Source organism: Gymnogyps californianus, chromosome 10, assembly GCF_018139145.2.
Source record: "Gymnogyps californianus isolate 813 chromosome 10, ASM1813914v2, whole genome shotgun sequence".
Lineage (NCBI taxonomy): Eukaryota > Metazoa > Chordata > Aves > Accipitriformes > Cathartidae > Gymnogyps > Gymnogyps californianus.
Genome location: NC_059480.1, coordinates 804708 through 832085, shown reverse-complemented (window position 1 = coordinate 832085; position 27378 = coordinate 804708). Strand labels below are relative to the sequence as shown.

At 50.6% G+C, this 27378-nt stretch overlaps 3 protein-coding genes across 3 annotated transcripts in view; 1 reads left to right on the top strand and 2 right to left on the bottom strand.

Moving 5' to 3' along the window:
* The first annotated feature begins 670 nt into the window (after positions 1 to 670).
* Positions 671 to 8648, top strand: LOC127020149 (galactose-3-O-sulfotransferase 2-like). Its single transcript, XM_050902612.1, has 4 exons — positions 671 to 789; positions 5424 to 5534; positions 6151 to 7102; positions 7794 to 8648. Exons 1-4 carry the CDS (start codon positions 671 to 673, stop codon positions 8646 to 8648), a joined length of 2037 nt encoding a protein of 678 aa, XP_050758569.1.
* A 3764-nt stretch (positions 8649 to 12412) lies between these two features.
* LOC127020309 (aquaporin-12-like) lies at positions 12413 to 14582 on the bottom strand. The gene is made up of 3 exons (XM_050902824.1): positions 13820 to 14582; positions 13208 to 13324; positions 12413 to 12594 (listed from the first exon to the last, which is right to left on the bottom strand). Exons 1-3 carry the CDS (start codon positions 14424 to 14426, stop codon positions 12413 to 12415), a joined length of 906 nt encoding a protein of 301 aa, XP_050758781.1. The 5' UTR covers positions 14427 to 14582.
* Positions 14583 to 25181: 10599 nt separating this feature from the next.
* The window catches only part of PAK2 (p21 (RAC1) activated kinase 2), a 42939-nt gene continuing 40742 nt past the window's right edge, over positions 25182 to 27378 (bottom strand). The window contains 3 exon segments of the mRNA XM_050902809.1: positions 25182 to 25351; positions 25843 to 25980; positions 26540 to 26736. Coding sequence (XP_050758766.1) covers positions 25265 to 25351; positions 25843 to 25980; positions 26540 to 26736 — 422 coding nt within the window. The 3' untranslated portion in view covers positions 25182 to 25264.

Here is a 27378-nt window from a genome sequence, read left to right as displayed (position 1 = left end):
GACCCTGGTCAAAGGACCGGCTGTGGACCTCCATCATGGAGGGCAGCCTCCCGGTCCTCCTTTGAGTTGTCTTACGTTGTCGACCAGCCAGCAAGAAGCAGACCCAGTGACCATTTTTCTACTGGTACTGGAAAACAGTTGGCTTCCTAGCAGGGCTGTCCTCTTGCTAGTCATCCCGGCACAGCACAGTCCCAACACGGGGGACTGAGGACTTTGCTGGCTTGGGGGAACATGGGAGGCCAGTCTGAAGATGGCAAATGCAAGACATCAACGTGTTAAGCAGTGCCTGGAGCCACAAGTGGTTCAACGCTGTGCCTGGAGCAGCGAGTATGGCAAGGGCAAGCAAAGGAGGGAGCTGGGGATTGCTGTAACCCCAGCCCAGGGTGGCTGGAGCCAGGCTGTGTTGGAGAGGGTTAGCTCCATGCCATGCAGGTGTGATGCAGCCTGCACGGGGTCTCAGCAGCACAGACCTAAAGACTGTATCAACATAGGGATTATCAAGAGCTAAACACTTACGACCAAACCGTCTCCGTCCTCAGCTTTGTCAAGAAGTAAAAGCAGGACACGAGAAGGGAAAAGAAGGGACAACCACAAAGAGCAGAGCAGGAGGACACGAGGGGTCAAAGCGGGACATCAACAGCCATGGGTGAAACCAAGGAGCAAGGCAGGGATGCAGACATGGGTGGCAGTGTCCACGAGCGCCCGGACAGCCTGCCCACCGCTCTACGTGACGTGGCAGCGGTTTGCAGAAGGCAGGTCGCTGCCAGCAGCCCTCGAGGCCGTGGCCGCGTAAATGTGCCACTCACCGGAGCGGAGGCTGGTCACTCCCTGGGGCAGGCGCTGGGGAGCAGGGCACCAGTGGGAAGGTCTGCTGCGGGCTCGCCATCCCAGGCGCCCACCCCGGGGAGGGGCCACCGGCCGCAGGCACACAAGCCAGGCTCCGGGTGTTTGCTTTCCATTCTCCCAGTCTGACGATAACCACCCACTCCCCAGCCAAGGCTCCAGCTCACCATGCTGAAATTCAGAAGGTATTTGATCACGTAAGTGGATTTTTTTTCATTATTTATTTAAGTAAAATACTATTTCCTTAAGTAAAATTCTATTTCCATCCTACCCTGAGGTCATGTCCTTGTAGGTCCCTCTGTGTTGAGAAACGGTTGGGGATTGAAGCGATGACGGGAATGGGCAGAGGAGCGCTTCTGCTCCGCATAGACGCGAGGAGGTCTGGGTTGATGGGGCTCTCTCTTCTAGTGAAGCTCCAAGGGCGGCACTGCTCCCCTGCGTGCTAGGCAGGAAAACAGCATCTTTTGTAAGGCCTGATACTGCGAAGGAAGAAGAATGGCAAAGAACTTGGCGGGGCAAGTAGGACGCTGATCCCTCTTACCTTGTCCCAGGCGAGGGCTCACCGCTCTCAGCTCTGCACGCTCACCTGCGGAGTAGACGTGGAGCAGAAACGTGTCTCTGTGCAAGTCTTTTACGTGGCCGACCTAATGAATGCATCTAGGGTGAGGTGCGCTCTCCCACAGCCTCTGTTTTGGAGAGGATGGACGAGGAGCAGAGAAGGGCAAGGCTTGGCTTCGCGGCAGTGCCCTTTTGCTGGGGGAGAGCGTTTCGGGGCAGGACAGCCTTTCGACACGCGCCTGCAGCATCTGGGGCATTGCACGCCCTGTTGCTGCGCACCAAGCTGCAGTGCTAGGGGGCTCGGGGTCTTTCCTAACCCAGCTGTTTCCAGGGCAGGTTGGGCACCGACACGGGCAGGCAGTGCCGTTGTGCCCTCGCTGCACTACCTTCTCCTGAGCCTCCTGCAGACCGTTGTCCCCGTTTTCTCATTTATTGCGATGCAAGTGAAGAAAATGGCTCCAGTCGCCGGTCAGAGGAAGCGGGCTATCGCTGGTGTACATATCGTGTGCATTAATTCCCCGTGCAACGTCGCTCGCTGCCTGGAGCACATCTAGCCGCAGCAAATCAATAAAGTCATTTTCTGCCACCTGTCTGCCCGGTGAACTCAGCCTCGGCACCTCCCGCAGCAGCCGGCAGTCGGCTGAGACCCTGCACGGCTCAGCAAGTGCCAGCCGACCACAGACCCATCCCGACCGGTGCGTTTATTTTTGTGTTGGACAGGGAAGGGGCACAGGTCGGAGGGAAGCAGGTCGTCCTCTCTGCTTCAAGCAGAGGGGAATAAATGGAGGGGAAATCTGCAGTACCGCTGCAATCAAGCAGTGCCTGCTTCCAAGCAGCACCCCAGGCACTCCCTCCTCTGCCAGGAGCACGCAGTGAGACACGGCTGGGGGCATCATCCCTTGCAAATAAATGACCAACAGTTTGGGTTTTGATTAAATCCATTGAGTGCTGTGGCTCTGCTGCTGAGCCCTAGCAGCCAAAGGCATCTTTGGGGTGCTGCATTCATCTTTGCACCCTGCTTTGTCACTTGTGGAGGTGACAGCACACAGGCTTTGATCTGCGGGGGCTCTTCAGCTGTAGCCTGCCTGCAGCCAGAGGCATTTCCAAAGACTCTGCAGGTTGTTCTCGCAGCCTGACCTGCCCTACGGGGCAGCATTGACTCCCGCCAGCTCCGAGTACATATTGGACATCTTCCCAGCACTTTGATCTCAAGTATTTAACTCTGCCCCCAAGATGCCCACGCCCATGATCTGATCCCGGCATGTTAGACTGAGAGAAGGCTGCGAAGGAGTTACCCGTGGAAAGCAGTTGAGCCTTTTGAAGGCTCTTTGCCCAGCTACAAATCATCCAGCTGCTCCAGCCTCCAAGACAAAGGCTCTCATGCTACATGTGCCATTTTATCCTGGTTTTGCTGCCTTCAATGCAACTTCTTGGCATCTTCAGCGCAAACTTCAGTGCTGCCACAGCTCTCCCTTTCTCAGCGCACCCTCCTTGATGCACGCGTGTCCCACCAGAGCCAGCCTGGAGGAAGGGCTCTGGCTTTATGCTAGCCTGATCAGACCCAGGCATCCAGCAACATGTTGCATGTTCTCAACTGGTTGTTCAACCAACACAACGGCCACCTCCAAAGAGGCAGCAGGCTAGCAGCAAAAGGACTTGGATCTTTCACAGATTCTCTACGGGTTGAAAGTTTAGTACTGACCAGGAACCTCTGTGGAAGCAAGTCCAGAATTATACCTGCACAAAATGCAGATACCGGAGTAGCAGAGGGTGCCGCCCTACCTCAGCGCCGCTTACCGGGGGGAGGCGTTGCATCATTCTACCTTCGCTACTGGGTGCTCGTGCAGATCTCCCCGAAGAGAAAGTTTGGGTATATCGCTAAATACCACAGTTAGTTAGCTCTTCATTCCCTTCTTGCTGCTTTTGTTAGGCTGGCCAGGCAGACAAACTTATCATCAGCTGTACTTTGAGTGATGGGAGAGCTGGATCAAGTCTCCAACAAGATCTGTCCAGCAGCATCACTTCATCCTGGAGCAACTCCTCCTTCACTGCCTTCTCTCTCTTTGGTCTCTCTGGCCATCGGTGATCTTCCACACAGGGGTATTTCAACAAGCCTTGCCTCGCAGCAGCTCTGGGCAACCCCGAGTCTCCGCTCCAACCCTCTCCTTTTAACGTGTCTTGGCATTTTAAGTGCTGTTTAAGCATTTGGCATTTTTCTGATCCGTCGCTTGTCATACCCATTCATCTTTGACAGCATGAGGCTCTCCTTGTGCTGCTTGCACGGCCAGGCAGCGAGCCACGCGCGCGTTCGCCAGCCGCCTGTCTCTCGTCTGAGCTTGGCAGTCTGCTCCTCAAGTGGAAAATGAGCGTGGATACCTCCAGGTTGCCATCAGGTTTTGGGGATGCTGTGCTGCTGACAACTCGCTCGTTCACCGCGCTAGTAATTACGTGCCTTTTGAATCCTCAGGAGCACTGTCATGACCTAAGACCTCCCAGCTTTTACAGTCCCAAGTACTTTAGACATGAAAAATCTCCGAGGAGGAGCTTAGCGTTTCAACTCAGTAAGTGACATTATTGAGAGCAGGACAGAACCGTACCCACGAGTGTCCAAACTGATGCGCAACCACTGGAAGTAGTGCTGTAATAAGCAAGCTACAGTTAGTCGTAACGGTCAACAACTTTTCTGGAACAAATCCAGTTTTTCAATAGCAAACCCAAATTCCTGACCAGTACCAAGGAGATGCACGTGACCACTTCAGAGAGCCCGTGTTTGCATCATTGCTAGCTCATCAAGCTAGTACTTCTCCCACATGTCACAAGACTGCCCAGAGTAGGAGATAAAGCACCACGGAGGTGGAGAAGCTCCCGGACAAGCAGGTCTGTGCAGTCCCAGGCCCACTCTCTTGGTCCAAAACTGACCACTGAAGGAAGCGGGCAACATCGACAAACACAGATTAGCTGTTGGAACGTGGCTTCCAAGCAGGCTCTGCCCAAATTTCTGCTTTCATTAATTCCTCCTATTTAGATCCCTCCGTTTCATGCTCAGCAAAGCAGCCTGTGCCTGCTCCCTCCCTCTGAGAGGGGGAGAGCAGACATCTGGGGCTTGCAGGTTGGACTCCCACCCAAGGAGGAGCCCACGACAGAGGATTTAACCAGATTCTCAGTACAAATCATCTCCTGTTAGGAAACAATAAGTTCCCTGGGTAGAAATCAGCAGAAATGAAATGCAAACTAATCCTTTTTTCCAGGAAGCTTAGTCCCCCGACTGCTCTGCTTAAGGTAAAGACTAAGATTAAGACTACGATGAAGCTCCACCAGGGTTTGCAGCAAGCCCTACAAACGGCAAAATTCCCGTGGCAATGTTTTTCATGGCCTGAAGGTCCCCACGCACAACCCAAAACCCCATCGCGTAGTGCTGATGACTTGAAGAAATCACGCTGCCGTTGTAGACTTGGCTAAAACCAGAGTAAAAGCCAGGTCAAGCACCGGAGAGGCAGAGCTGGGCCCCCCGCCGCCCCGGGTAGCATCACATCTGCAGCCACAGCTGGAGCCTGCGCAGGTGACAATCACCTCCAACGGCAGGCATTGAGAGAAGGAGAGAGCAGGGAAAACAAAGTTTTCTTGTCTTTGTTTATAAAGATAAGGTCCCGATATTTCTAGGCCAGGCAGGGCAGGGAAAATGCAAGCAGTGCCTGTTCCTGCTGCCGAAGTGGGAGCTCAGGCCGTGCCGGTGAGGCGTTCCTGAGCAGCCAAGGGACTTTGCGGTTATCGCTGTTTACCTTTCGGTGTGATATTCGTGTCCCAGCTGGAAATTTCCACTGGGCTACACTGCCTGAGCACAGCCTCTGAGGTTTGCTGATTATCGCTGCCTCTGCACCTCTTCCACCCGTGATAACATGACCTTACCTTAAAAAAAAAAAAAAATTAAAAAAAAAAAAAAAGTCTCAAGGCCTCTTTCCCCCCTGCCTCACAAACGCATTTCTTCTACCTACTAATGGTCTGAAATGTCTGCTTCCTTGCAGGAAGTTGAAAGCAGTATACAGGTGCCAGCCAGGGCAGCTCTGGGTCTTCTTCAGCCTCCTCATCCTCCTCTTGGTCATGCTACAAGTCGTGGAGAAGCTGCAGCCTGCCAAGTAGGTCTCAAGCAGGATTGCAAACCTGCACTTCATCCTCCAGCCTTTCGCTGACCACTGAGGTGGGCTCAAAACCGCCCTCCTGAAAACCACCCAACAGTGTCTTCTTTAGACAGGGAGGAAAATCCAGATGGGATAGGACCCCTCCGGGGCTCTCTCATCCAACCCCTACGCCCTGGCCAGAGCTGAGCCCGCTCTGGGTCCAGACCAGGCTGCTCTGGGCTTTGTCCTGGCTGGCCTCAAAACCCTAAAGCCCTTGAGCATCCTCCCAGTCCTCCCAATCTGCGGTCATCCGCAAACTTTCCTCCAGCTTCTCCAGGCCACCTACTCTTCTCTCTCCCTGCCTCCTCTTGCTTTGCCCCTTTCCACCAGCCCACAGTGCTCCAGCGGGACAGGGGCATTAGCACCTTGCTGCTGACTTGTTCTTCTCTTCTCTCACCCAACCCAACCTCCCAGGTCAGTGGTCACCCACCAGCAATGCCACCCGCCCCAAAAAAGATGGGGGAGCGCGCTTTGGGGTGTCTGCAGGGGGGATTTGTTGGGCTGCAGAGGAGCTGCCCTCTTTGCACGCTCCTTCCATCCTCTGCAGCTGAGCCTCACGTCCTCCCTGTTACAGAAACTGCCGGTGCGAGCTGGAGCATGCCCTGCAGCAGACCACGGACCACGGGCAGAAGGGGCTCGGCTATGCCCTCCAGACCCCCGACTCGCTGTGGGCGGACAATTCCCCGCACTGGCAGAGGAAAGCCATGCCAGACCCCACTTTGACTGAGAGCGCGCAGGACATTTTTCAGATGCATCCGTACTTCAGCTGGGAGACCCCACTGGAAAGCAGCCCAAAGAGCCAAGAGGAGCACTGGATGTGGCAGCCCGTGGAGAGCAGCAAGAAGGTGAAAGCCCACCTTTCATCCACGAGGCTGAAATCCCAGCCTCCTGGCCTGAGAAAAGCAACTGGAGAGGGTCCTTCTCCAAGTCTTCCTGGGAGGAGCTCCACAGTTTCGGGAGATGCTGACCCTGTCACCAGCAAGTTCATCATCTTAGCAAACAGGATGACCGCAGAGGAGCACAGGAGAACGTCACCACCAGGAATGACGCAGGTGGTGGTACAGAGCCAGTCTCAGCCTCAAGCCGTGGGTTTCCCCCACCATCAGCGGGGCAGCTCGCTTAAACACGCCGTGCCAAACTCAGCTCAGCCTCCACGGGCAGAGGACTCTTACAAGACAGGCCTGGAGAGGGGATTTTTCCCAAGCTGGACAGAAGTCTCTAAGCTTAAGAAGGTGACACCTGGAGAAGGCCAGCAGATCAGAGGGGTCTCCTCTCAACGGGAGACGTGTGAGCCGAAGACTGACGTCGTCTTCCTGAAAGTCCACAAGAGTGCCAGCAGCACCGTCATAAACATCCTCTTCCGCTTCGGCGAGACGCACAACCTCACCTTCGCCTTCCCCGTCGGGGGCGGCAACCAGCTCTTCTACCCGCACCACTTCTTGGCGAGGTCCGTGCAGGGCTTCTCCCCCAGCAGCCCTCGGCGGTTCAACATCGTCTGCCACCACATGCGATTCCTGCAGCCGGAGGTATGGGCAAAGCCGTGATGCCTCAGGAGGGGCGAACGGGGGGAGGGAGAGAGGGGCTCGTGGGGAGCAAGGTGGGACACCCATAGAGCATGTCAACTCTGCAGGGATGAATCTAAAGAGAGACGGGATTGCCCTCAGGTACCTTCCATGTTCTGGGCATCTCCTGAGAGCTTCCGTAAGCAAGTTTGATGAATCGTTGTGCTGTGACCTGAGACAAGCCAGGGGACAGCGTCAGTAGCAGTCAGCAACTACCATCTCGTTCTTGTCTGGTGGGGCCTTGGAGATGTCTTGCTCCCTGGACAGGCCCAGAGGGTACCAGCTGCGAGAGGAGAACGCCTTAAGTGCATCAGGTCAGCCGTGCCCCGCACCCACCCTTCTGGGTTCCACTTGAGGACACGCAGATCTGGGGAAAGGCAAGGAGATAGGATCTATCTCAAGCCCGGACAGGCCACCCAGCAGCGGCAGCATGTAGCGGGGAGCTTTGGTCGCTGCTCTCCCCCTTTACCTCCTCTGGGGCTCCCCACAGCTGACACAAATGCTCCCTTGATGAGCTGTACCCTGAAACCCTCCCCAGCACCCACCACCTCCAACCCCAGCAAGCATTTCTGCTTTCCAGCAGAGCGCAGGATTGCGAGAGAGCAGGTCCCTTCTCCCTGCCCCACCTTTAAAACCTCCTTTTTCTCCTCCACAGGTGCAGAAAGTGGTGTCCAGCTCAGCCGTCTACTTCTCCATCCTGAGGAACCCTGTGCAGCTCATGGAGTCCTCCTTCATGTACTACAAGGGCACATCGGCTTTCTCGGGCGCTCACAGCCTGGAGGAGTTCCTCAGCCAGCCCTACCACTACTACAAGCCCACAAAGAGTGACAGCCACTACGCCAGGAACCTCATGACGTTCGACTTTGGCTTCAACCCCGACGGAGAGGTCTCCCCTGAGCGGGTGCAACTCATGCTGAAGGCCATCGAGGCATCCTTCGACCTGCTCCTCATCTCCGAGTACTTCGACGAGTCCATGGTGCTGCTGAAGGAGTTGCTGTGCTGGGACCTGGACAGCGTTGTCTCCTTCCCGCTCAACAGCAGGCACAGCAGCACCAAGTTCCCCCCCTCGGACGCCATCGTGGAGAAGATAAAGGACTGGAACAGGCTGGACTGGGAAATCTACACCCACTTCAACAGGACCTTCTGGGAAAGGATCGACCGAGACTTTGGCAGGGAGCGCATGCAGCGGGAAGTAAAGGCTCTTCGGGAGAGGCAGGCAGAGCTGGCGAGGACCTGCCTGCAAGGGACAGGCAGCGTGGCCCCGAAGGACATCAAGGACTCTTCCCTGCAGCCGCTGCAGCACGGCAACGCGAAGATCTTGGGCTATAACCTCAAGCAGGGTTTGGATAAGGAGACGGAGCGCATGTGCCGGCGGCTGGTGACCCCGGAGCTGCAGTACAGCAGCGCTCTCTACAAGAAGCAGTTTGCCCCGAAGCGTCCCCAGACCCACCAGCTCACTCCTCAACAGGGCAATGCCCTGCGGCACAGGCTGGAGGGCACCCAAAACTGAGCCTCCTTCTCCCTTTCAGGCATCGTTCTCCAGCTGCCGTTGCTGAGGACAGCGAGGCGCTCGCCTCCTGGGGTCGGGGGCTGCTTCTGCCCCGGGGGGGGGGGGGGGGGGTGGCTGGGGGGCAGGCAGGCTGGGACGCTGCTGCCCACGAGAACCCCTGGCCACCTCTGCCTGGGCAGGACTGTGCACAAGGCTCTTGGGTGCTACGCGCTGCCGTTGCTGCTGCAGAGCAGGACGGGCTGCAACGGGGGGTCCCAGGGGCTCGACACGACACGACTCTTCCAGGGTAGGTCCTGAGTAAACAGGGCAAAACCCCCCCCCGACCGGCAGCCAAAGCCTTGGAGGAGGCGATACGGGGCTTTGCGTTGCGTAGCACCGACTCCAGCAGCGAGCAGCAGAACCAGGAGGGCAGCTCAAGTCCTCGGCCCCACGCCGGAGACCGCAACAGCGCAGGGCCAAGCTGTAAATCAGAGCTGCGGAGCTTGATTTACAGCTTGGGAACAATGTCTGTCCAGCTGCGGCTCTCCTCCACTACGCCTTAATGCTGCTGTGCTGGAAAAGCAGCCTCTTAATTAAAAATAACAATATTCACCGTCACTTCTATTAAGTTCCCCTTAATTACATCAGTCTGCCAAGTAAACAATCTCCCCAGCAGCCCAAGAAACAGAACTCAAACAACTGAAAATGTCCGGGGGGGGGGGGGAAGGAAAGAAAAAAAAAAAAAAATCAGTGTTTTTTTTCCTTGACCCTGTGGTTACACACTGCCTTCGGATGCGGCACTCGTACGCTGCATTTGTAGGATCGGCATCCTACCCCGGAGCTGACGCTGACACCGCAGTGTCAGACTGCAAGTTAAATACCCACGCGTCCGGGAGACGTCTCGTGAGCATCTCTGCAGCCAGACATCCCGACCCACCACTTGGAGCGGCTGTAGGAACACTCTACGCTCTGCTTGGGGAAAAATACCACAAGAACGGGTTGCGGTGGGCTAGTCAACCTTACTTTTCACAGCCTACACTTATCCTCAAATCAAAAGCAGAGCCAGCAAATCAGTTTGGAGAAACGGAGGCCCCATCTCAGGATTTTCGGCGCGATTTCCAAACCAAAAGAGGTTCAGAAAAAATTGCCGGGGGGGATCTGAGCATCCCAGGCTCTCCCTTGGCCAGCCACGCGGAGCCTCAAAGGTTTCGGTTTCCACCCGAAGGTGCCCCATCTCCAGCTCACAGTTTAACCAGGATAAAAGCCAGACTGTGTTCCCACTGCCCTTCCCCGGAAGGGACCGGGCAGCGCCAAGCATCTGGCCGGCATGATGCGGGGGCATCGTTTTTTAGGGTGTTTGCTGCATGTTTTTTGCGGCGTTGTTTATTCCATAAAGTTTCATCTCTAAGGCACGTCCATGTGTTGCTGCATTGGTCCCTTCCCTCATTTCTCCTGTTGGGATGCGGTGTGGTCTCACGGTTTGCAGAGGTCCAGCTCCCCTCTGCGTTCCCGGGCGGTCTGCGGTTCACCCCAGAGGGCAATCTCGCACGCGAGCAAGGGAGATGGGCAGCCCACGGGCAGCGTAGCCAGGGTCGTCCCCCCAAAACCCAGAGGGGACATAGCGGGGGTGCAGGGAGGAGCAGGATGGCACCCGGGTATGAAACCTGCATCCGACACCTTCGCTCCGGGTTTTAATCGGGCGCCGCTTCTTTCTTCACTGTTTGCAACTCAGTAAATAGGAGCAGATCTTCCCTGCTCGAGCTCCTGCCAAGGTGACCCAGGGCAGGGACACTGTACAACCACAGCATCACGTCCCCCCGTCCCCACTGGCACAAAAAGCACGGCCTGCCCCGCAGCACGCACCCCGCCGATTGCTCCTTTATCGTGGTGTAAGCCCAGCCGGCAGCTCAGCACCACGCAGCCGCTTCCCCCTCCCGCCGCTCCGTGGGGTGGGGAGGAGGAAAAAAAAAAAAGGTAAAACTTGTGGGTTGAGATAAGAACAGTTTAATAAGTAAAGTAAAATAAAATACACTACTAACTAAGAATAATAATAATATAATTGTAATGAAAAGAAATATAACAAAACAAAATGAAAAAGGAAATAAAACCCAAGAAAAGACAAGTGATGCACAATGCAATTGCTCACCACCCGCTGACCGATGCCCCAGCGGCGATCCGCCCCTCCCAGCCAACTCCCCCCCAGTTTCTATATTGGGCATGACGTTCCATGGTATGGAATAACCCTTCGGCTAGTCAGGGTCAGCTGCCCCGGCTCTGCTCCCTCCCAGCTCCTTGCACACCTGCTTGCTGGCAGAGCATGGGAAACTGAAAAGTCCTTGGCTTAAGATAAGCGCTACTTAGCAACAACTAAAACATCAGCGTGTTATCAACATCATTCTCACACTAAATCCAAGACACAGCACTGTACCAGCTACTAAGAAGAAAATTAACTCTATCCCAGCCGAAACCAGGACACTCCTAAAAGCCATGGTGCATCAAGAATATATTCAACTCAGGAATTTTCTGCCCAGAGAGGTCCTGCAAAATTGACTATTTTCTGCAAAATGCAGGAACCGGCCGTTTTCGGCAGGGGAGACCGCTGGGCAGCAGCTCAGTATCCAGCCGTGCCCAGCAGCCCTGCTCCAAGGATGCTCCACATGGGATTGCCCCAGCCCCTGCTCTTCCCCACGGAGAGACCGCCGGGGCGCAGCACCCATGGGGTGCCCAGTACTGCCTGGGGGAGCCCCATTTACCTAGCGGGTGTTTCCACCCAGGTTACCCCCCCTTCCAGAGCAAGCAGCAGGCAGGGCAGCGTCAGTTTGGACATCTCCACGGTGTCTCCCATTTTCAGGGATCAGAAGGGCTGATCTCCCTCCGCAGAGCTCACAGGAATGACATCACTCACCCAAATGCCAATCACAACATTTATTTTTATTATTATTTCCACAAAGTGTAATTTTATCTTTAGGAATATTTCATGTAGACACGGCGAGGAGCCCTGGGATGCACTTGCTCACCCACACCGGCTGCGTACCGGCTGCCTGGGTCTCGTTTTTTAACCACAGACACTTTGTGCACTGTTTCTTGATGCCTCACAGCACACGAAACCCAGGCCAAGCACCGCGTCCACAGAGGAGCAGGGTCTCCTGTGGCCAGTGAACTCCCTTGCCCCGGAGCACTTTTAATTCCTCTCCAAGAACTGCCAGGTTCAGCCTGTGCAATTCAAGGACCTCCGTTTAACTCAAAGAACGCCAATTTTTGACCAATATCCATTTAGTAACTTGAAAGATCAAAGCCTGCTTCCTCCTCATCCCAAGTTGCCAAGGCAGTTACTGGTTTATGCTTTGTTTTTATGGCTGCAAGAGACCCAGTCAGATTATTTCAAGCATTGCATGATGCAATAACCTGGGAGTTGCTCAAGCCTACCCACGTAATGGTCCTGACTTTCTGTAAGCTTCCTGGCAATACAAGACAACCAGCAATTTATGCAAAAGTGTTAGTTTTTTTTCCCCCGACTGAGCCAGCGATGCAGCCTTGAAACATGTTGGGCTCTCCAGGGAGACTTTCAAAGCTATTCCCAAAGGAGCTCAGGGATTCAGACATCCTGCAAGGCCAGCTTGGCCGATTCCTTTGCAATGCTTTAAAAAAAAAAAAAATCTCACCCTGCAGTAGGGAGCGAACGGGCAGGACGGGTGCTGGGTGGGACGAGCAGCAAAATCCTCCGTGCCGGGAAATCCGCTCCCAGGAGAGGGGCTGCAGGGACCTCCTTGGCCCCCCTCCACGGCTCAGGCACGAGGCTCGGAGTTGCTCTTCTCCCTTTTCTTCTTCTGCCGTGGCTCGTCACCGTCTCCGTGCGCCGCCACCCTCGCCTTGGGTACCTTGTATTTGCTCTTCTGGCTGTAAAGGAGATTTTTCTGGAAGAGTCGTGGGATGTTGCCTTGGTACAGCAAGAGGGCAGCGAGCATCCCTGAAACGAGAGGACGGACCCCTTCCGTGTGCTGCATCGAGCATCTCCGCGGCCGAGCAGTCATTTTCAGGCCCTTGCCACAACCTTCATCATGACCAAAATGTAGCTCAGCACCACTGAAGTCCCCACTGACAGTATCTGAAAGACCCTCGCTATATTACTTAAAAATTTAACCATTGTGTCCTTAATATCATAGCAAGGCTTGTTTTGACCCAAAAGGGCCATAAACCACGCCAGCAATCTTCTGTCCCTGCTCTCTACATTCTAGGCAGCACATATCCAACTCCCCGTGGTCATCCTGAAGCTGTGGACAACCTCAATAGCATAGCTCAGCTTATTGTTGCCCTAGAACATCTTTTGCTCCCCCAAACTTTGGCCTCAGGAAGAGTTTTTGCCTACGTCCCATATAGACATTGGATTTAAAAAAATTGGATAGCAAAGGGATGACTCGAGTGACAGGGGAAGGGGAACAGAAGAGGACACTTGCCACTGGCAAGACGCACGTTCAGCCCTTTGCCAGGAACGGTTTGCGTTACGCCCAGCATTTCTGCCTTGCCCATTGCCTCCCCCCGTGCCAACCCCTGCCCCCCGGTACCTCCCGGGCAGATCTCACCTACGAGGGGGCCCAGCCAGTAAACCCAGACGTAGTCCCAAAAGCTGCTCCCCGAGCAGTGGAAGGTGGTGACCGTGGCCAGGGCAGGGTTGAAGAAGGCCCCCGTGAACGGTCCGGCTGCGTGGGAAGAGAAGCATGGCCATCAGTCTCGCTTGCATCCTTTGAAAGACCGACAAAGAGCTGGACCAGGAGACCCGGGACCCTTCCTGCCTGCCGGGAGCATCTCTGCTGCCGCCCAGCTCCGGCGGCTGCATCGCCGGGACTGTGTAATAGGGGGGAAGCAGATGGGGAAATCCCCCCCCTTGTCCCCCTGAGCTTTGCGGGAAGCGGAAGAGCTCAGTGAGGGACCGAGGGGTTAGGGACGTTCAAAGAAAGCGGTCCCAGTCTTGAGGCAAGCTATAGCTTCTCATGTGCTGACATTTCACCTGCTGCCTAGATATCCTAAACTGCAGTCTTCACCCCAAAATGAATATTCCCCAAAATAAGTAGAAAACAAACGTCTCAGTACTTGTTCTCTCTCATGTCTTGGAAGATGAAAAAGGGACAGTTCCTCCCCCACAAATTAGGTATTTTTCTAAATTACTTAGAAAAAGAAAGGCAAGTGCTGCTCACCTGCGTAGGTCAGGAAGGTAACAGTCACTGCCAGGGCAGGGACCCGGTACATCAGGTGACTCTGGCGCGACTTGAGAAGGACAAGGTGGAAAAGGAAAGAGCAGGTGCCTTCCACAAAGGCGCCGTGGTGCAGAGACGTGTGGATGGAGGAGCTGCACTCTGATGCTATCAGGTTCTGGATGAGGTGGAAATGCGTCAGCTCCCAGGACCAGTAGAGCTTGGTGACAGCCCAGCCCGTCCCCGTGCCCGCACCCTGGGCCAGCAGCTTGGCAGCAGTTGCTGCGAGGTTGGACTCGAGGAGCAGGAACTCCTGGAGAGAGACGGTCGGGTTGGCGGATGCTCCATCGAAAGAGGCGCCGTGAACCGCGAAGAGGAGGAAGAGCAGAGTCAGGACCACATCTGGGCCAAAGCCACCGCCCCACGGACCGATCTCCAACAGCATCCTCAGCTCAAGGCAGCTCATGCACAACTGCAACGAGCCAGCAAGTTCTCTGGCAAGGCAGCCGTATGCTCCAGGAGACAGAAGCCTCTTGGAAAGCCGCCTGAGCGCCTGGCACACCCCAACCACCAGGAAAAAAAAAGCAATGGAGACATTCAGGCCAGCCATAGCCAAGGCTACGCGGGGGAGAGAGACGGAACCAAACCCTGGGAAGGAGCAGAGAAAGCTTCTGCGCCTCCTCTTTATAAAGCCGTGTGTAAGCAAACGTGGCGCAGCCCGACAGGCTTGGGAAACGCCGCACGTGCTGCCCTCTCCTTTGCGGGGCAATGCCTGCTGCCACAGGGAGCTGATGGACTCACCCGCAGCTGGGTCACCCGACAGGTTGTTTGTCCCAGCGAGCAGGTCCCGGTGTTATCTCCACCGCGCGGTTGCTGAGCCTTCAACCCCCAGCCTTTGTATCTGAGAGCCTGCAGCAGCTCCTCGGAGCTGCTCAGGTCTTCCAGAAGGAGCAAAAACCTTCATTTCATTTCTCCTTGGCACCATGCGACGCAACCTCCTGCCCCAATCCCAAAGCCTGGGACGCGAGGGGACTCTTAGAAAGCCAGCAACCCAGGCAAGGAGTTCCCATTTCTCCAGGGCAGAGCCGCTCTAAGCCACAGCAAAGTCCGTCTTTGGCCAATTCGAAAGCCTGACTTGCTTACTGCTTCCTATCCTTGTCTTGAGTGAGACCTCACCTCGTTTTTTGGTGGTGGCACTAATTGCATGTGGCACTGGTCTGCAGGTGGCATTTTAGTGACAGTGACATTTCAACTCCTTCTGCTGGTAACACGTGTATCGGGGACAGGATCTTTCCCAGCTCCACCAAAACCACCCCTCGGTGTCGTCATTACCTGACTTCTGAAAGCCACGCCATCTAAACATCTAAATACATTTGGGTTAGACCTTTGAATACACGACGGAGTCAACAGCAACTGTAGGTGACAATATACGCCGCGTTTGCTCCATGCATGACTCCAGCGGTTGCATCCTCTGCACCAGCTCCCGCCAGGTCACTGGGGACCCCCGGCCTCCCACCGCTGGGGTCTGCGGGAAGAAAGGGGACGGTGAGCGATGCAAAGCACCATGGCGGGAAGGGTGGGATGGGGTGGGTAATGTCATATCATCAGGGATTTATGGTTAACAGAGCATAAACAATTCATTATGTCTCTTCTGGGTCACTTCCCTGCTCTGCAGCAGCAATTACACCACCCTGAGCTCACGTTTCCCATCCGTACAGTCAGAATAGCATCTCCTTCATTGCCAGCATGCTGCAGGGTTAAATGTGCCCACGGCGTGCTCTGCTATCGTGGGAACAAGCGTCGGGACGTACTGTGAAACAGCTGCTGGGCATCGGGACCACCATGCTGGGTACGCCGCGACCAGGGCAAAGCCCGGTCCTGTGCCCTTGCGCAGGCGAGTAATGCAGGCTCCTCTCACCGCCCCATCACACGCAAGGAGCCAACAGCTTTTATTAACGGCATTTTATTTTCCCCTCAGTCATTTATAAAAGAAAACGCCAGGAGACACAGGTTTGAAGGACGCTTGAGCTGGGGATGAGGCACTTAATACAGTTCAAGCCAGTTATGGCAACGCAGACCAACCCGTGAAAACCAGGAGCATACGCTTCGAAAGCATTGGAGCTGCTCAGCCTCTCTCCCTTACAGCCTTTGCCGCAGTGGAAAAGAAACACGACGTTTTGGTAGGGCATTTTGGAGAGGTTTGTGAAGGTCACGGCCAGCCTCAGCATCTCCTCCTGCAACGCTCTCCCTCCTTTCATCTTCATTCCCACAGTCGTTTCTATCACCAAGTGCCCACCCGAGGGTGGTTTTGGGAAGGTTCCCGGTCCCCAGTGATCGCCGCACACAGTACTTGCTTTGGAAAACCTTGGGAAGCCCAAGCAAAGAGAGGGACCATGCTGCAAATCAGCCCATCGTCCAAGCCCTCCCCTCCTCCTCACCAGAACTGCCCTGGTTTTGGTTGGTCTGCTCAAAACATATCACAATGTTACCATTTTGAACCCATTTCTCTCTCCAGAAGACAGGATAAGCGTGCATCTTTCATCTCAAATGAGCAAAAGACCTTGCCCAAATAAAGGAAGATGAAACATGCTTTAAGAGACTCATAAAATTTGTATTTTTGGCCTCGTGAAAATTCACCTCTGGCAGCATTAAAGTGCTGGTCAGACGAAGCTACTCATCAGCGCAGAACAGACCACAAAAAAATTTAACATCACAATCCAATTAGCTTCTTTCCGTCTCCCCTACTTTTGTGTTTCTCAAAGGTAGAGAAACTGGTAGAGTTTTATCTTAGAAACAAAACCTTACGAGGACCCAGTGACACCAGCCCAAACCAACCCAAACCAAGTCCCTGGAAGAGAACCGCCGGCTCACGGGACACAAGAGATAGATGAGCAGTTTGCACAGAGGAACACCACAGATCTTCCCGTACCACGTCTCAATCCTTCCTATGAGCATTTGAACCTTGGTTTCAACAGAGGGTTTTGCTAGAGCAGACGAGAGCTTTCTGCCAGCTCCCCTCTGGAGAGCGTCTCAGCCACTGAGCAGAGTTCATCCAGATCAACAAAAAAAAGGGGGTTAACACATGTCCCTTACGCTAATACTTCTAGCTACTCTTAGAGACAAAGCTGCCATGCGCTAATGCCCAAGAAGCAAGTGCATTCTCGTCCCCTTCCTCCAAACACAGCTGTGACATGGAAAACATTGTGACAGCCATGGTAAAACTGGGGGGGATAAAAAAAAAAAAAATCCCAACATCTCTTCCGTCCCACAGGAACTGATTTTTCCCTTCTCCTTCTCAAGCATTTTAAGAGTTGGGCCTTAGGAAGTCAACGTTCAGAGGTCTTAAAAACTATTTCCCGTCCATCGCCTGTAATTATGCCCACGGCACATCCTGCAATTGTGGGACACTTAACCCAGGCTGGAGAGAGGAGCTGGAAGCTGTTGCTTATGAGGATAATTATGGGATTAAATAACGGCAGTGACAGATCCGCAAGCGGCTCGTTTCCTATCTCGCTTTAGTGCCGACAGCAGAAGGGGGCCCGCTGCAAGCTCTGTACTGGAGCACGTCTTCAGGCCGCCGCAAAGGCAAAACTCCTTCAAGGAGACCACGCAGCTTCGCACGGCTGCTCTTCTAGAAACAAGACTGTCTAAAAATTCAGATACTCCCACTGAAAAACCACTTTTCTGGGGCTGGAACATCAGTGTCTTTTCTAAACCAAATTTGCTTTCGGGGCTGTCAAGAACTACAACAGCTTAAAATGCAGATATTTTAAATGGGGGGGTTAGCCATGGGATAGGAACAAGCTGGCATTTCCACAGTTCAGTAAAATAAACACTCTCCAAAACCACCGAAGGATAACAAAAGCTGAACAGAACCACCCTGGCTCCCCCCACACCCGCTATTTTCACTCACAAAGAGGCAATAGCTACAGCTGAATACCGCTGTAAGGTTATTTAAGGAGAGTTTTACCAGGCAGGGGGGTGGATGAGAGCTTTCCAAGAGCTCTCATCATCACTTGTTATCAGCTACCGCGACAAGGCAGCAGAAACAAGCAGCAGAAACCCGGCAGCGGTCCCTCCCACAAGCAGCCAGATGAAAAGGGCTCAAGGAGAGCCACGAGTTAATTGGGCTTTGTCAAAAGATCTGAATCCTTACAACAAGCATTCGCTGGGAGGAAGAAATAACAAAGATGGATCGTCCTTGGCTCTAGAAAGCTTGAATTCAAGGGAGACGTCTGTCCCTAGGAAGGTCACCCCTGTACCCAGTATGGGAAGAGAGCATCTATGTGTTCCCTCTCCAGAACATCCCGTGGGGATGCCCTGAGTCACATCAGGGTCTTCTCCGTTGATCGGCAGCTATACCGAGCCGGATTCATTATTCGCAAGCCCTTCAAAAACCACCAGAAACCGGAGTCTGTGCATTGAGACATCTCTGTGCATTGAGACATCCTGTCTGCTATTCCAGTGCCATCCTCCTCTCTACTGACTCAATACATCTTCTCCAAAGCAGAAGTCAGGTGGCCTTTTAGTGTCCTAAAGAGAATGAGCAATCATTAACTTCCCAGTGTGCAAATCCCATTAAAGAGAAAGAAGGAGAGAGAAAGAAGGAGAGAGAGAGAAAGAAGGAGAGAGAAGAGAAGAGAGAGAAAGAAGGAGAGAAAAAGAAGGAGAGAAAAAGAAGAAGAGAGAGAAAAAAAAGAAGAGAAAAAGAAGAGAGAAAAAGAAGGAGAGAAAAAGAAGGAGAAAAAGAAAAAGAAGGAGAGAAAAAGAAGGAGAGAAAAAGAAGGAGAGAAAAAGAAGGAGAGAGAAGAAGAAAAAGAAGGAGAGAAAAAGAAGGAGAGAAAAAGAAGGAGAGAAAAAGAAGGAGAGAAAAAGAAGGAGAGAAAAAGAAGGAGAGAAAAAGAAGGAGAGAAAAAGAAGGAGAGAGAAAAAGAAGGAGAGAAAAAGAAGGAGAGAAAAAGAAGGAGAGAAAAAGAAGGAGAGAAAAAGAAGGAGAGAAAAAGAAGGAGAGAAAAAGAAGGAGAGAAAAAGAAGGAGAGAAAAAGAAGGAGAGAAAAAGAAGAGAGAGAAAAAGAAGGAGAGAAAAAGAAGGAGAGAAAAAGAAGGAGAGAAAAAAGAAGGAGAGAAAAAGAAGGAGAGAGAAAAAGAAGGAGAGAAAAAGAAGGAGAGAAAAAGAAGGAGAGAAAAAAGAAGGAGAGAAAAAAGAAGGAGAGAAAAAGAAGGAGAGAAAAAGAAGGAGAGAAAAAGAAGGAGAGAAAAAGAAGGAGAGAAAAAAGAAGGAGAGAAAAAAAAGAAAAGAAAAAAAGAAGGAGAGAAAAAGAAGGAGAGAAAAAGAAGGAGAGAAAAAGAAGGAGAGAAAAAGAAGGAGAGAAAAAGAAGGAGAGAAAAAGAAGGAGAGAAAAAGAAGGAGAGAAAAAGAAGGAGAGAAAAAGAAGGAGAGAAAAAGAAGAGAGAAGAAAAAGAAGGAGAGAAAAAGAGAGAGAAAAAGAAGGAGAGAAAAGAAGGAGAGAAAAAGAAGGAGAAAAATCAGTCCCTACAGGCCGTTTCAATAATCAGGTCAATAGGTAAATGGGATTTGAAATGACGTCACGATGTGCTGGAAGATATTGCCCCTGCAGACGCTGGCTGGCGGGCAGGAACGGGAAGAAGCAGTATCACCATTGCGATAAGGGAACAACAGCATGAGAAGCTGCATCGGCACTGCCCTCCTCCCTCGTAACAGACTGCGAGTAGAGAAATTACAGTCAGAAATTCATTGTTCTCACTTGTTCGTATCTCCCCCCCCTCAAGAAAAAAAAAAGATAATAATCCTTCCTTAGGCTGGAGTTCAAAGTAGGGGAAAAAAGCTCCTGGAAAAACCTGCTTTCTCCACACATCTGGAGAGCAACATCAAGAACTCAGCTGAGCTCAGCACAGTTTCACGTACCTTTCTCACGTGACCGAGGATGGCTGTTTTTATTAAAAACAATCTTCAGAGCAAAATGCAAGTTATAAAAACAGGAAAAAAATGCAGCTGGACAAATCCCTGGGAGCAGGCATTTGCAGACAACTGCTGCGCTCGCACACGAGCCACGCGAGTTGCACTGAAACCCAACGCTTTTCTTCAGGCACCACTGCAAAAACGCTAATTAGAAATGAAGATCCTTTTCGGTTTTCCGCCATCCTGGTTTTAACCAGTGTGTTGCTGGCGCAGGCCAAGTAATTGCGCTCAGCTTTGCGGTAAACTCACCGCAACCAAACAGCAGCCCTGAAAGGGAGAAATCGTTGCCCCCAACTTCACTATCTTGAAGACCAATGTTTTAAATACTCAATCTTGAATAAACGGATCCAAAAAGATGGGGCTGCTCTTGGTTTTAGTCTAGGCCAGGTATATGCAAGGGATGAGCAAGTTCACACAAGACTTAATAAGATTCATCAAGCAAGGACTAGCAACTTCCAACTTGTCCAAACCATAATTAGCGAGTTCCACTAAGCACCTTCTCCCTCCTCTCCTCAACTTTTTCCCCCATAAATCAAATGCAAAATCACTTAAATGCAGAGTTAGAGAACATCCGTTTAAATGCATAAAGGGTCAAGTATATATAAAGACAAAGATACTATAACAAATTAATTAACCTGAAGAGACAGTGCTTTGTGCAAAACAACATTCTCATGTCTGGTTGAAAAGGCTTCTGAAGACGACTGGTTTCTTCATTTCCCTTTGTCAGTGGTATGAGCAAAGCTTGTACAACATGCAAGAAAGGGGAAGAGACGATTTCCCAATAACACATGGGAAACACACGACACGATGAGTCCTTGACATTCACAACCGAGACAGAAACTTCATCTGGATTTCAACTGAACCGGTCTCAACCCCAAAGTAAATTCGTTTAGATGTCCTTTTCTTTAGCTAGACCGCCACGCCAACACGCCACAGCATTTTTGTAGTTCTGTTGAAAAAACACGAGCGACTCTCCGCAGCCTCCCAACAGGCACCATCCATCTCCTCCCAAAGTCCTAGGCGAGCTGTCGACACCCAGCGTCCTCACCCCCTTCGGCTCTGCCGCTCAAACGCTGATCAGCGGGAGACGGTGCAGACCCAGGAGCCGCGTCTTCCAAGCGGGCACCAGGACAGCTCATTCCCCGCGTTTTCCTGTGCCGTAATGCTTATACGCAGGATACCGGATGATATTCCCGGTCCAATAAAGCAGTCTTGTTCGGAATAGTTACCGGAACATCATCATATTGCCACGATTGCAGTTTACTGGCCCATCAGTCCTCCCCAGTCACTACCAAAAGGCTACCTTATGGCGAATGGATGGTGGAAGATGCGGCTGTGACGAACTAGGCCGGTCTTTGCTTCGCTCCCTTCGCAAGAAGAGCGAGGGATTTCTCTTCCACGGCGGGGTGAAAAGGGTTTTTCAGAGCTGCCCTCCTGCCGTCAGTGATCTGGAGCATTTTGCGGGAGGCATAACCATCTGCCAGCAGCGCGTGGCAGCAAGGAAAGCTCGCCGTTATCACGGGGTTGGTGCAGACCCTGATGAGTAATAAAATTTTAAAAGAAACAGGACAGGCTAGTATAGCATAAAATTATATCCATCATAATTAAAGCATTCGTAAGAAGCTTAATTACAAACAAATACATTCTGTTAATCTCATTAAGACATCTAAACATGTACTCTTTTCAGCTACTCTTGTCTTAGAAGGTATAAACTCATGACAGGGAAGGGGGGAAAAAACCCAAATGTTTTTTAAAAGTTTATTTCTAGCCCTGAAAGAACAGTTATTAAACAAAGTCAACAAATACAGTAGTTAATATTGCAGTAACAATTAAATAACATAATGGGATTAAATTACACAAAAGGCAACATTAAAATCTGAAGACAGTTAAAAAAATAAAAAGAAAGCTTGCACCTACTTCCATTTCCATTGACAGCGTGAGGAACAGAGGGAAAAAACGGACCAGAGACATTTATTTATTCAACTCCAGCTGAAGAGACCCTTAGCAACCTCCTTGCTCCCTCCCCAGCCCACCCACCATCCCCTCTGAGAAGGGGACCCAGCCTCTCCCGTCCGCTCTAGCCACACCTTTGCACCGGAGAGCCGGGGGGGGGGGGGGAAGCCGACAATTAGTCTCGTTAACACCTACGGCAGATCAAAGTGCACATTCCCAGCGCCATGGTTGCTTTTAACGAGAAGTCCGGTTTTATTCTACGATAACAAGAAAATCCCAGGAGTCACGCATTCCCTGCACACTTGCATCTCAGCCATAAGCTGCCCAGCTCCATATACCCAACTAACCACACCCGTGTACGTTACACTTCATACGTTATCACATGCGTATTTGATCCTGACTCAGGATCTTATGCGAGACGTATGGGAATCCCAGCACTTGCAGATGCAATCCTTCCCTTACCAGCAGCTGCTCGGAACTCTGGCTAGTCTCTGTCTGTCTGCCCCGGTGATACAGCAGAGTTGAACAGCCCTGCAGCAAGTCTTAAGGACGCTAATCTGCTCCCATCAGGGGGAAAAAAAAAAAAAAAAACCACCACAGCTTGCATTTTTTAATCTTGCAGACACATCCAGCTGACATCGTTAGAAAAGCGATGCCTGACCCACTAAGACACAAAAGCACAGCACGGCAACCTTCTCGTGGCTCTCCTCTTCTGCCGGCTCCATCTCTGACCCTGATTTCTGGCAGCGGCGGGGTGAGAAACCTCACCACGTACCAATAAAGCTGCTGCGTGGGGAAGGGGAGGTGTGGACGCTGCTCCACCTCGGAGCTAAACACCTTTCCAGGTCACACAGCAAGCGCCGAGATGTTTTGGTAACTTCTGGATTGAGCCAAGTTTTGTGTGCTAAGATGGCTGAAAGTTTGGAAATCATCTCCTAAGTAGACTAAATTGGACAAATTTTGTAACATATGTTTTAAACCATTCTCATTCATCAATAAAAGTGAACTAATAAGTTAAAATTACTTATGATTCCTCGCTTTTCTATTTTAAAAAACCCTAAATTTATCGCAAGTTATCTTACTGTCTAGATTGTGCCATCAGAAAAAAAAAAGAAAGAAAGAAAAAGCTCCCAGTTTAACTCTGGCACAAGGAGTTTCACAAAGTCCATTGCCAGCAATGGACAAAGAGAGAATCATTGGTACGACAGGTTTTTTTTCCCTCAGCCAAGCCTCCTCGCTACTTCATTTGATCAGGGAGCCAGACGCACTCAAACCAGGGCATCGCCATTACAGCGTTTACAGTGTCCATGGCTCGTAATACACTTTGCCTGGGAAACGCATCTAGATTTCCTTGCCTGGAATGAGACGCTTCCTTGAATTTAAAACCGTAACTATTCTTACGCTTAGAGCTAGAGGGCTTTATCCCTGTGATGGAGCAGTTAAGATAGTTTACCCGACGTAAATTTTTACTACCACGCAAGAGCAGAACGCAAGCTGAACTGCGATACTGCAGTGCCCTGCACAACAAGGCATCTTGTTGGTACCACACCAATTCCTAGAAGCTAGTGAGCCGCAGCAGCAGATGCTGCGAGACCCTAGCCCCGCTTCCCCTCCATCATCAACACAAATAGCCTCCGCTGTTCCGGCTGGCCGCTCTCAGCTGGAAGTTGGTTTTGTCATACCTCGGCTACCAGTCCCCAAAACGTAGTTATCTCTATCGCTACGCAAATACTGAAATTATCTGAAAATGACGTCTATCTTCTGCCAGCAATGTTTGTAAAATTGTGCAAAAAATTTTTATTCAGGGTCCTCCGTCCATACCCAGCCATAACCCTATCTGTCCCAGGTCCTGCCCCACTGGGAATGCAATAAAATCCCACTAAAGTAATGGTTGTTCTTTCACAGAATCATTTGGCACATTGTTACTACAGTTGGCTCTTCGTTAAACTGGTGGGGAAGTTGAAATGCATAGACTGTAGCGCTAGAAGCAGCCAGGGGCGCAGGCTCTTCTACACTTGCCCCTGGTAACGCCCCAAGAACTCAACCGCTCAAGTTGCTCACTGTCCTTCAGAGGGAGGCACTTTTTCTTGCATTGAATGTTTGACTTCAGCCATTCTAGCTGGTACAACGTCTTTAGTGAGAAAGGATCGGCGTGACACATCACGTCTCCTCAGCCTCGAACTAGCCGGTCAAATAAGCCCCGTGAACATCTGACGGCACTGTTCTCCCCTCTCAGCTTTCATCTTCTCAGAACAGTGCTTTGGCATTTCCAGGTGTTCATAATCTTCTGTTTGAGTCATATTTAAAAAATCCTGTATCTTCAGTGTCCTCAGATCTGATTATTTGTTCTTCTGATTTCATTAGTACAAATGGAGCACATACAAAATTGGAAAAAATAGCTCTAATACTTAAACTCTGACAACTCCATAGGTTGATGCATTATTTGCTTGGGGAAAAAAATTACAACATATACAAAAATGTATTTGATACAAAGAAGGGAAATGTAAAATAAAAAAGTCAAAGGCACCAGCGTAACTTCCAAAGCCCAAGTCAGAGCACAGATACAATACATGTTTTTGAACCACCCACCGCACCAAGCACGTTATCCCTTAAGCTTCTGGCCAGCAAGTCTAATGGGAAAAAAAGAGCAGGCAGGAAGACAGCTGGAATTTTTTTTTTCTTGCCCTGACTATAGCTGATCATTTGATCATAAATAAAGTATCTGACCCCTACCTACATATCCATAAACCGACATCCAAAGACTTGACCAATCAATAAGTTTCTACAAAGAGGCCACATCTTTGATTAAAAGTCCACAGAGCACAGGCATACAAGAAACAGCTGAATACTTCTCTTCCCCCTCTCTCCATATTCATCTTAAAAAATGAAAAACATCTCAATACATTACGATTTCTTAAGTAGCCAAGTTGTCAATTCTACAGTACAGTGACAGCTAATCCATAAAAGAAATGAGGGGCAAGATGTACCTTCACATTTGTCACACTTTCCGTAAATCTAGTCATATGGGAGCTTACTAGAGCGATTTAAAAGTAAACAGGTAGAGGGGAGGAAGAGGAGCGTGAAAGAGATCAGCAGGTAAAATTAGTACTGCTCTCTGAAAGCTTGAATCTGTCATTCAAGTATTGAAAGTACCCAGAAGGGTACAATGAATGGGAGCTGTTACAGCAAAGTCGTTAAAAACCCTTAAAACCCCGGGCACAGTAAGTGGCATTTCTGGGCTGTCTGAAAAGGGGGGAAAAAAAAAAAAAAAGAAAAAAAAAAAAAGGCCAGTAATTCAGTCCTCAATTCCTTCTGGACCCCAGACAGGGATTGCTAGAGTCACCACAATTTATTTTGGGTGTCTTCTGGATGAGAGTTTCTTCCCTTCTGCAGATGTTTTCCCCCCCACAAAATCCCTTCCCTCCCCCCAGAAGTGTAACAATTTCATATATTATAAAGATTTGTAAAATACAAACAAACAAAAAAAAAAAAGGATGAAGGCTGTGGCAGTAATGTTAGCGGTTACTCTTCATTGCTTCTTTGGCTGCCAAGATCAGTGGCGTCAAGCTAGACAGAGGTTTGGCCAGTTTCAAGAACGGATGCTGCCAGGAAGAGAGAAAGACAGTAAATTAGTGAAAGACATGGTTTAAAAAGCCATGTATCTACATAGCCCTTTTCATTCCGAGATACGAAAAACAGATCCAGAGCACTTCAAGCCTGACAATCATTCCTCCTCGCCCCAGAAGAGCCTAGGCCTTTCCTTTTCCAATAATTCACTACAAAGAGGTTTCCTGCTCAAACATCTTCTCTCAGTCCCATTCTGCTCACTTCAATGGCTCTATTACAGTAAGTTTGTAAAATGCTGGATGCTTTAGCAGTGGCAGAATGAAGGCACAGATCACTGATGGAAAGACTTCAGAGTACGTATCACAGTCTTTGATGACTGTAGTTCCTACTAACTGCTCTCCACTAGTCCTCAGAAGAAAACACAAAAAAGAGGGTGCGAGTCGACAGTGTGGTTTATCACACAGTAACAGGCTGACCTTACTCGTGGCTTCTGTATCTCAGACTGTGAGAAGAAGCGGACTCTCACCTGTAGCAATTCTTTGGCTGATCCTCTTTTCTCTACATCCATCTCCAAACATCGGTTCAAGAAGTCCCGGAATATTGGGGACAGTTTCTCGGGGTTCTGCAGCTCTGGTGTGCCGTTAGTTGCTATCAAATATAAAGCCTGTAAAATAAGGGATATTGTATAACCAAGCCAAATCTTTAAAAGATGCCAAACTGACCTGCCTAGCGGCAATCCCTTAGTCTCGATGAGAAAGGGCTCTGCAGCCTACTTCTGCTCTCCCTGATGAGATGAAAAACTGTAAAAATGCCACAATTATAAGCAGTCATGACCTATTCTTGCTAGTAGCAAAATAACGTTCAAAATCTTTTGGCAACAGATACTTACCTTGGCAAAGAAAATATCAGACTCTGACACAAGCAGCATTTTTCATAACCTAATGGACTTACTTTCCCTAAACTATCACAGAAGACTGAGTTCAAAGTCCAATGTTTTAGTTACAAGCAGGTACTCATCTTCTAAACAGAAAAATTCAGGGTAGGACTGACTGCAAATTCAAGACAGCTGTCTTCCTTTTGGAGGAATTTTCTTGCACTGCTGAAGCTTGTCGGTTTTTTCATTTCATTTTCTTTTTAATGTAGATGCTATTAATGAACGATTACTGAAAACATTCATACGGTAAACACCCGCAAACAGTTCTTGCCACATCTGGGCTTCTTACCCTCAGGGGGTTTTCGTTGAGGTACGGGGGTTCTCCTTCCACCATCTCAATAGCCATGATGCCCAGAGACCAGATATCCACTTTAGGGCCGTATGCTTTCCGTGTGACCACTTCAGGAGCCATCCAGTAAGGAGTTCCAACCATAGTGCTGCGCTTGCTCTGCTCTGGGGTGATCTGAGCACAGAAACCAAAGTCGGCTGTAGGATAACAGAATTTTAAAAAGTTAAATTGGTGCACCCCAAGTAAGTGGGCTTCCTAGAAGACTTCTCTATTACTACACGTATATTTTACTCCTCTACTCTTAAGAGGGGCTTGGGGGGGGGTCTCCTCCCCCCGCCCCCCACATTCTCCATATTACAAAATCCAATGTGCAAGATAGATAGAAAACCTGAAGGTGTTTAAGCAGGGCAGAATTCCGTGGAATGAAGATAAAGCTTTTTGTCCTCTGGAAAAGGGACACGAGTATTACCCTGCAGAAGAACGGTATTTTGCCCAGTCCTTCCTTCAAGAATCCTAGACTGGTAACAGCCAAAAAAAAAAGTAATCGAGCAGAACACAGACGGCAAGTGTTCTGCGCATGGTATGTTATACAGCCTGAGCTAGAAAAAACGAATCCACAAACCATGTCTTCTGCCCTGCTAAACAGATTTTATTTGTGCAGCTATTGAGTTCAACATTTCACAGCAATTTGGCCATCAAATACAGGTACTACAGCTGACAGAGACATGGAAACAAGGCTTCAGATAAGTGAAGTGCTACCCCACTCAGCAGAAGGAACCTGGACAAACAAACCTTTCCACAAGCTAACTACCGAAGAGAACAACCACACTCAAGAAAAT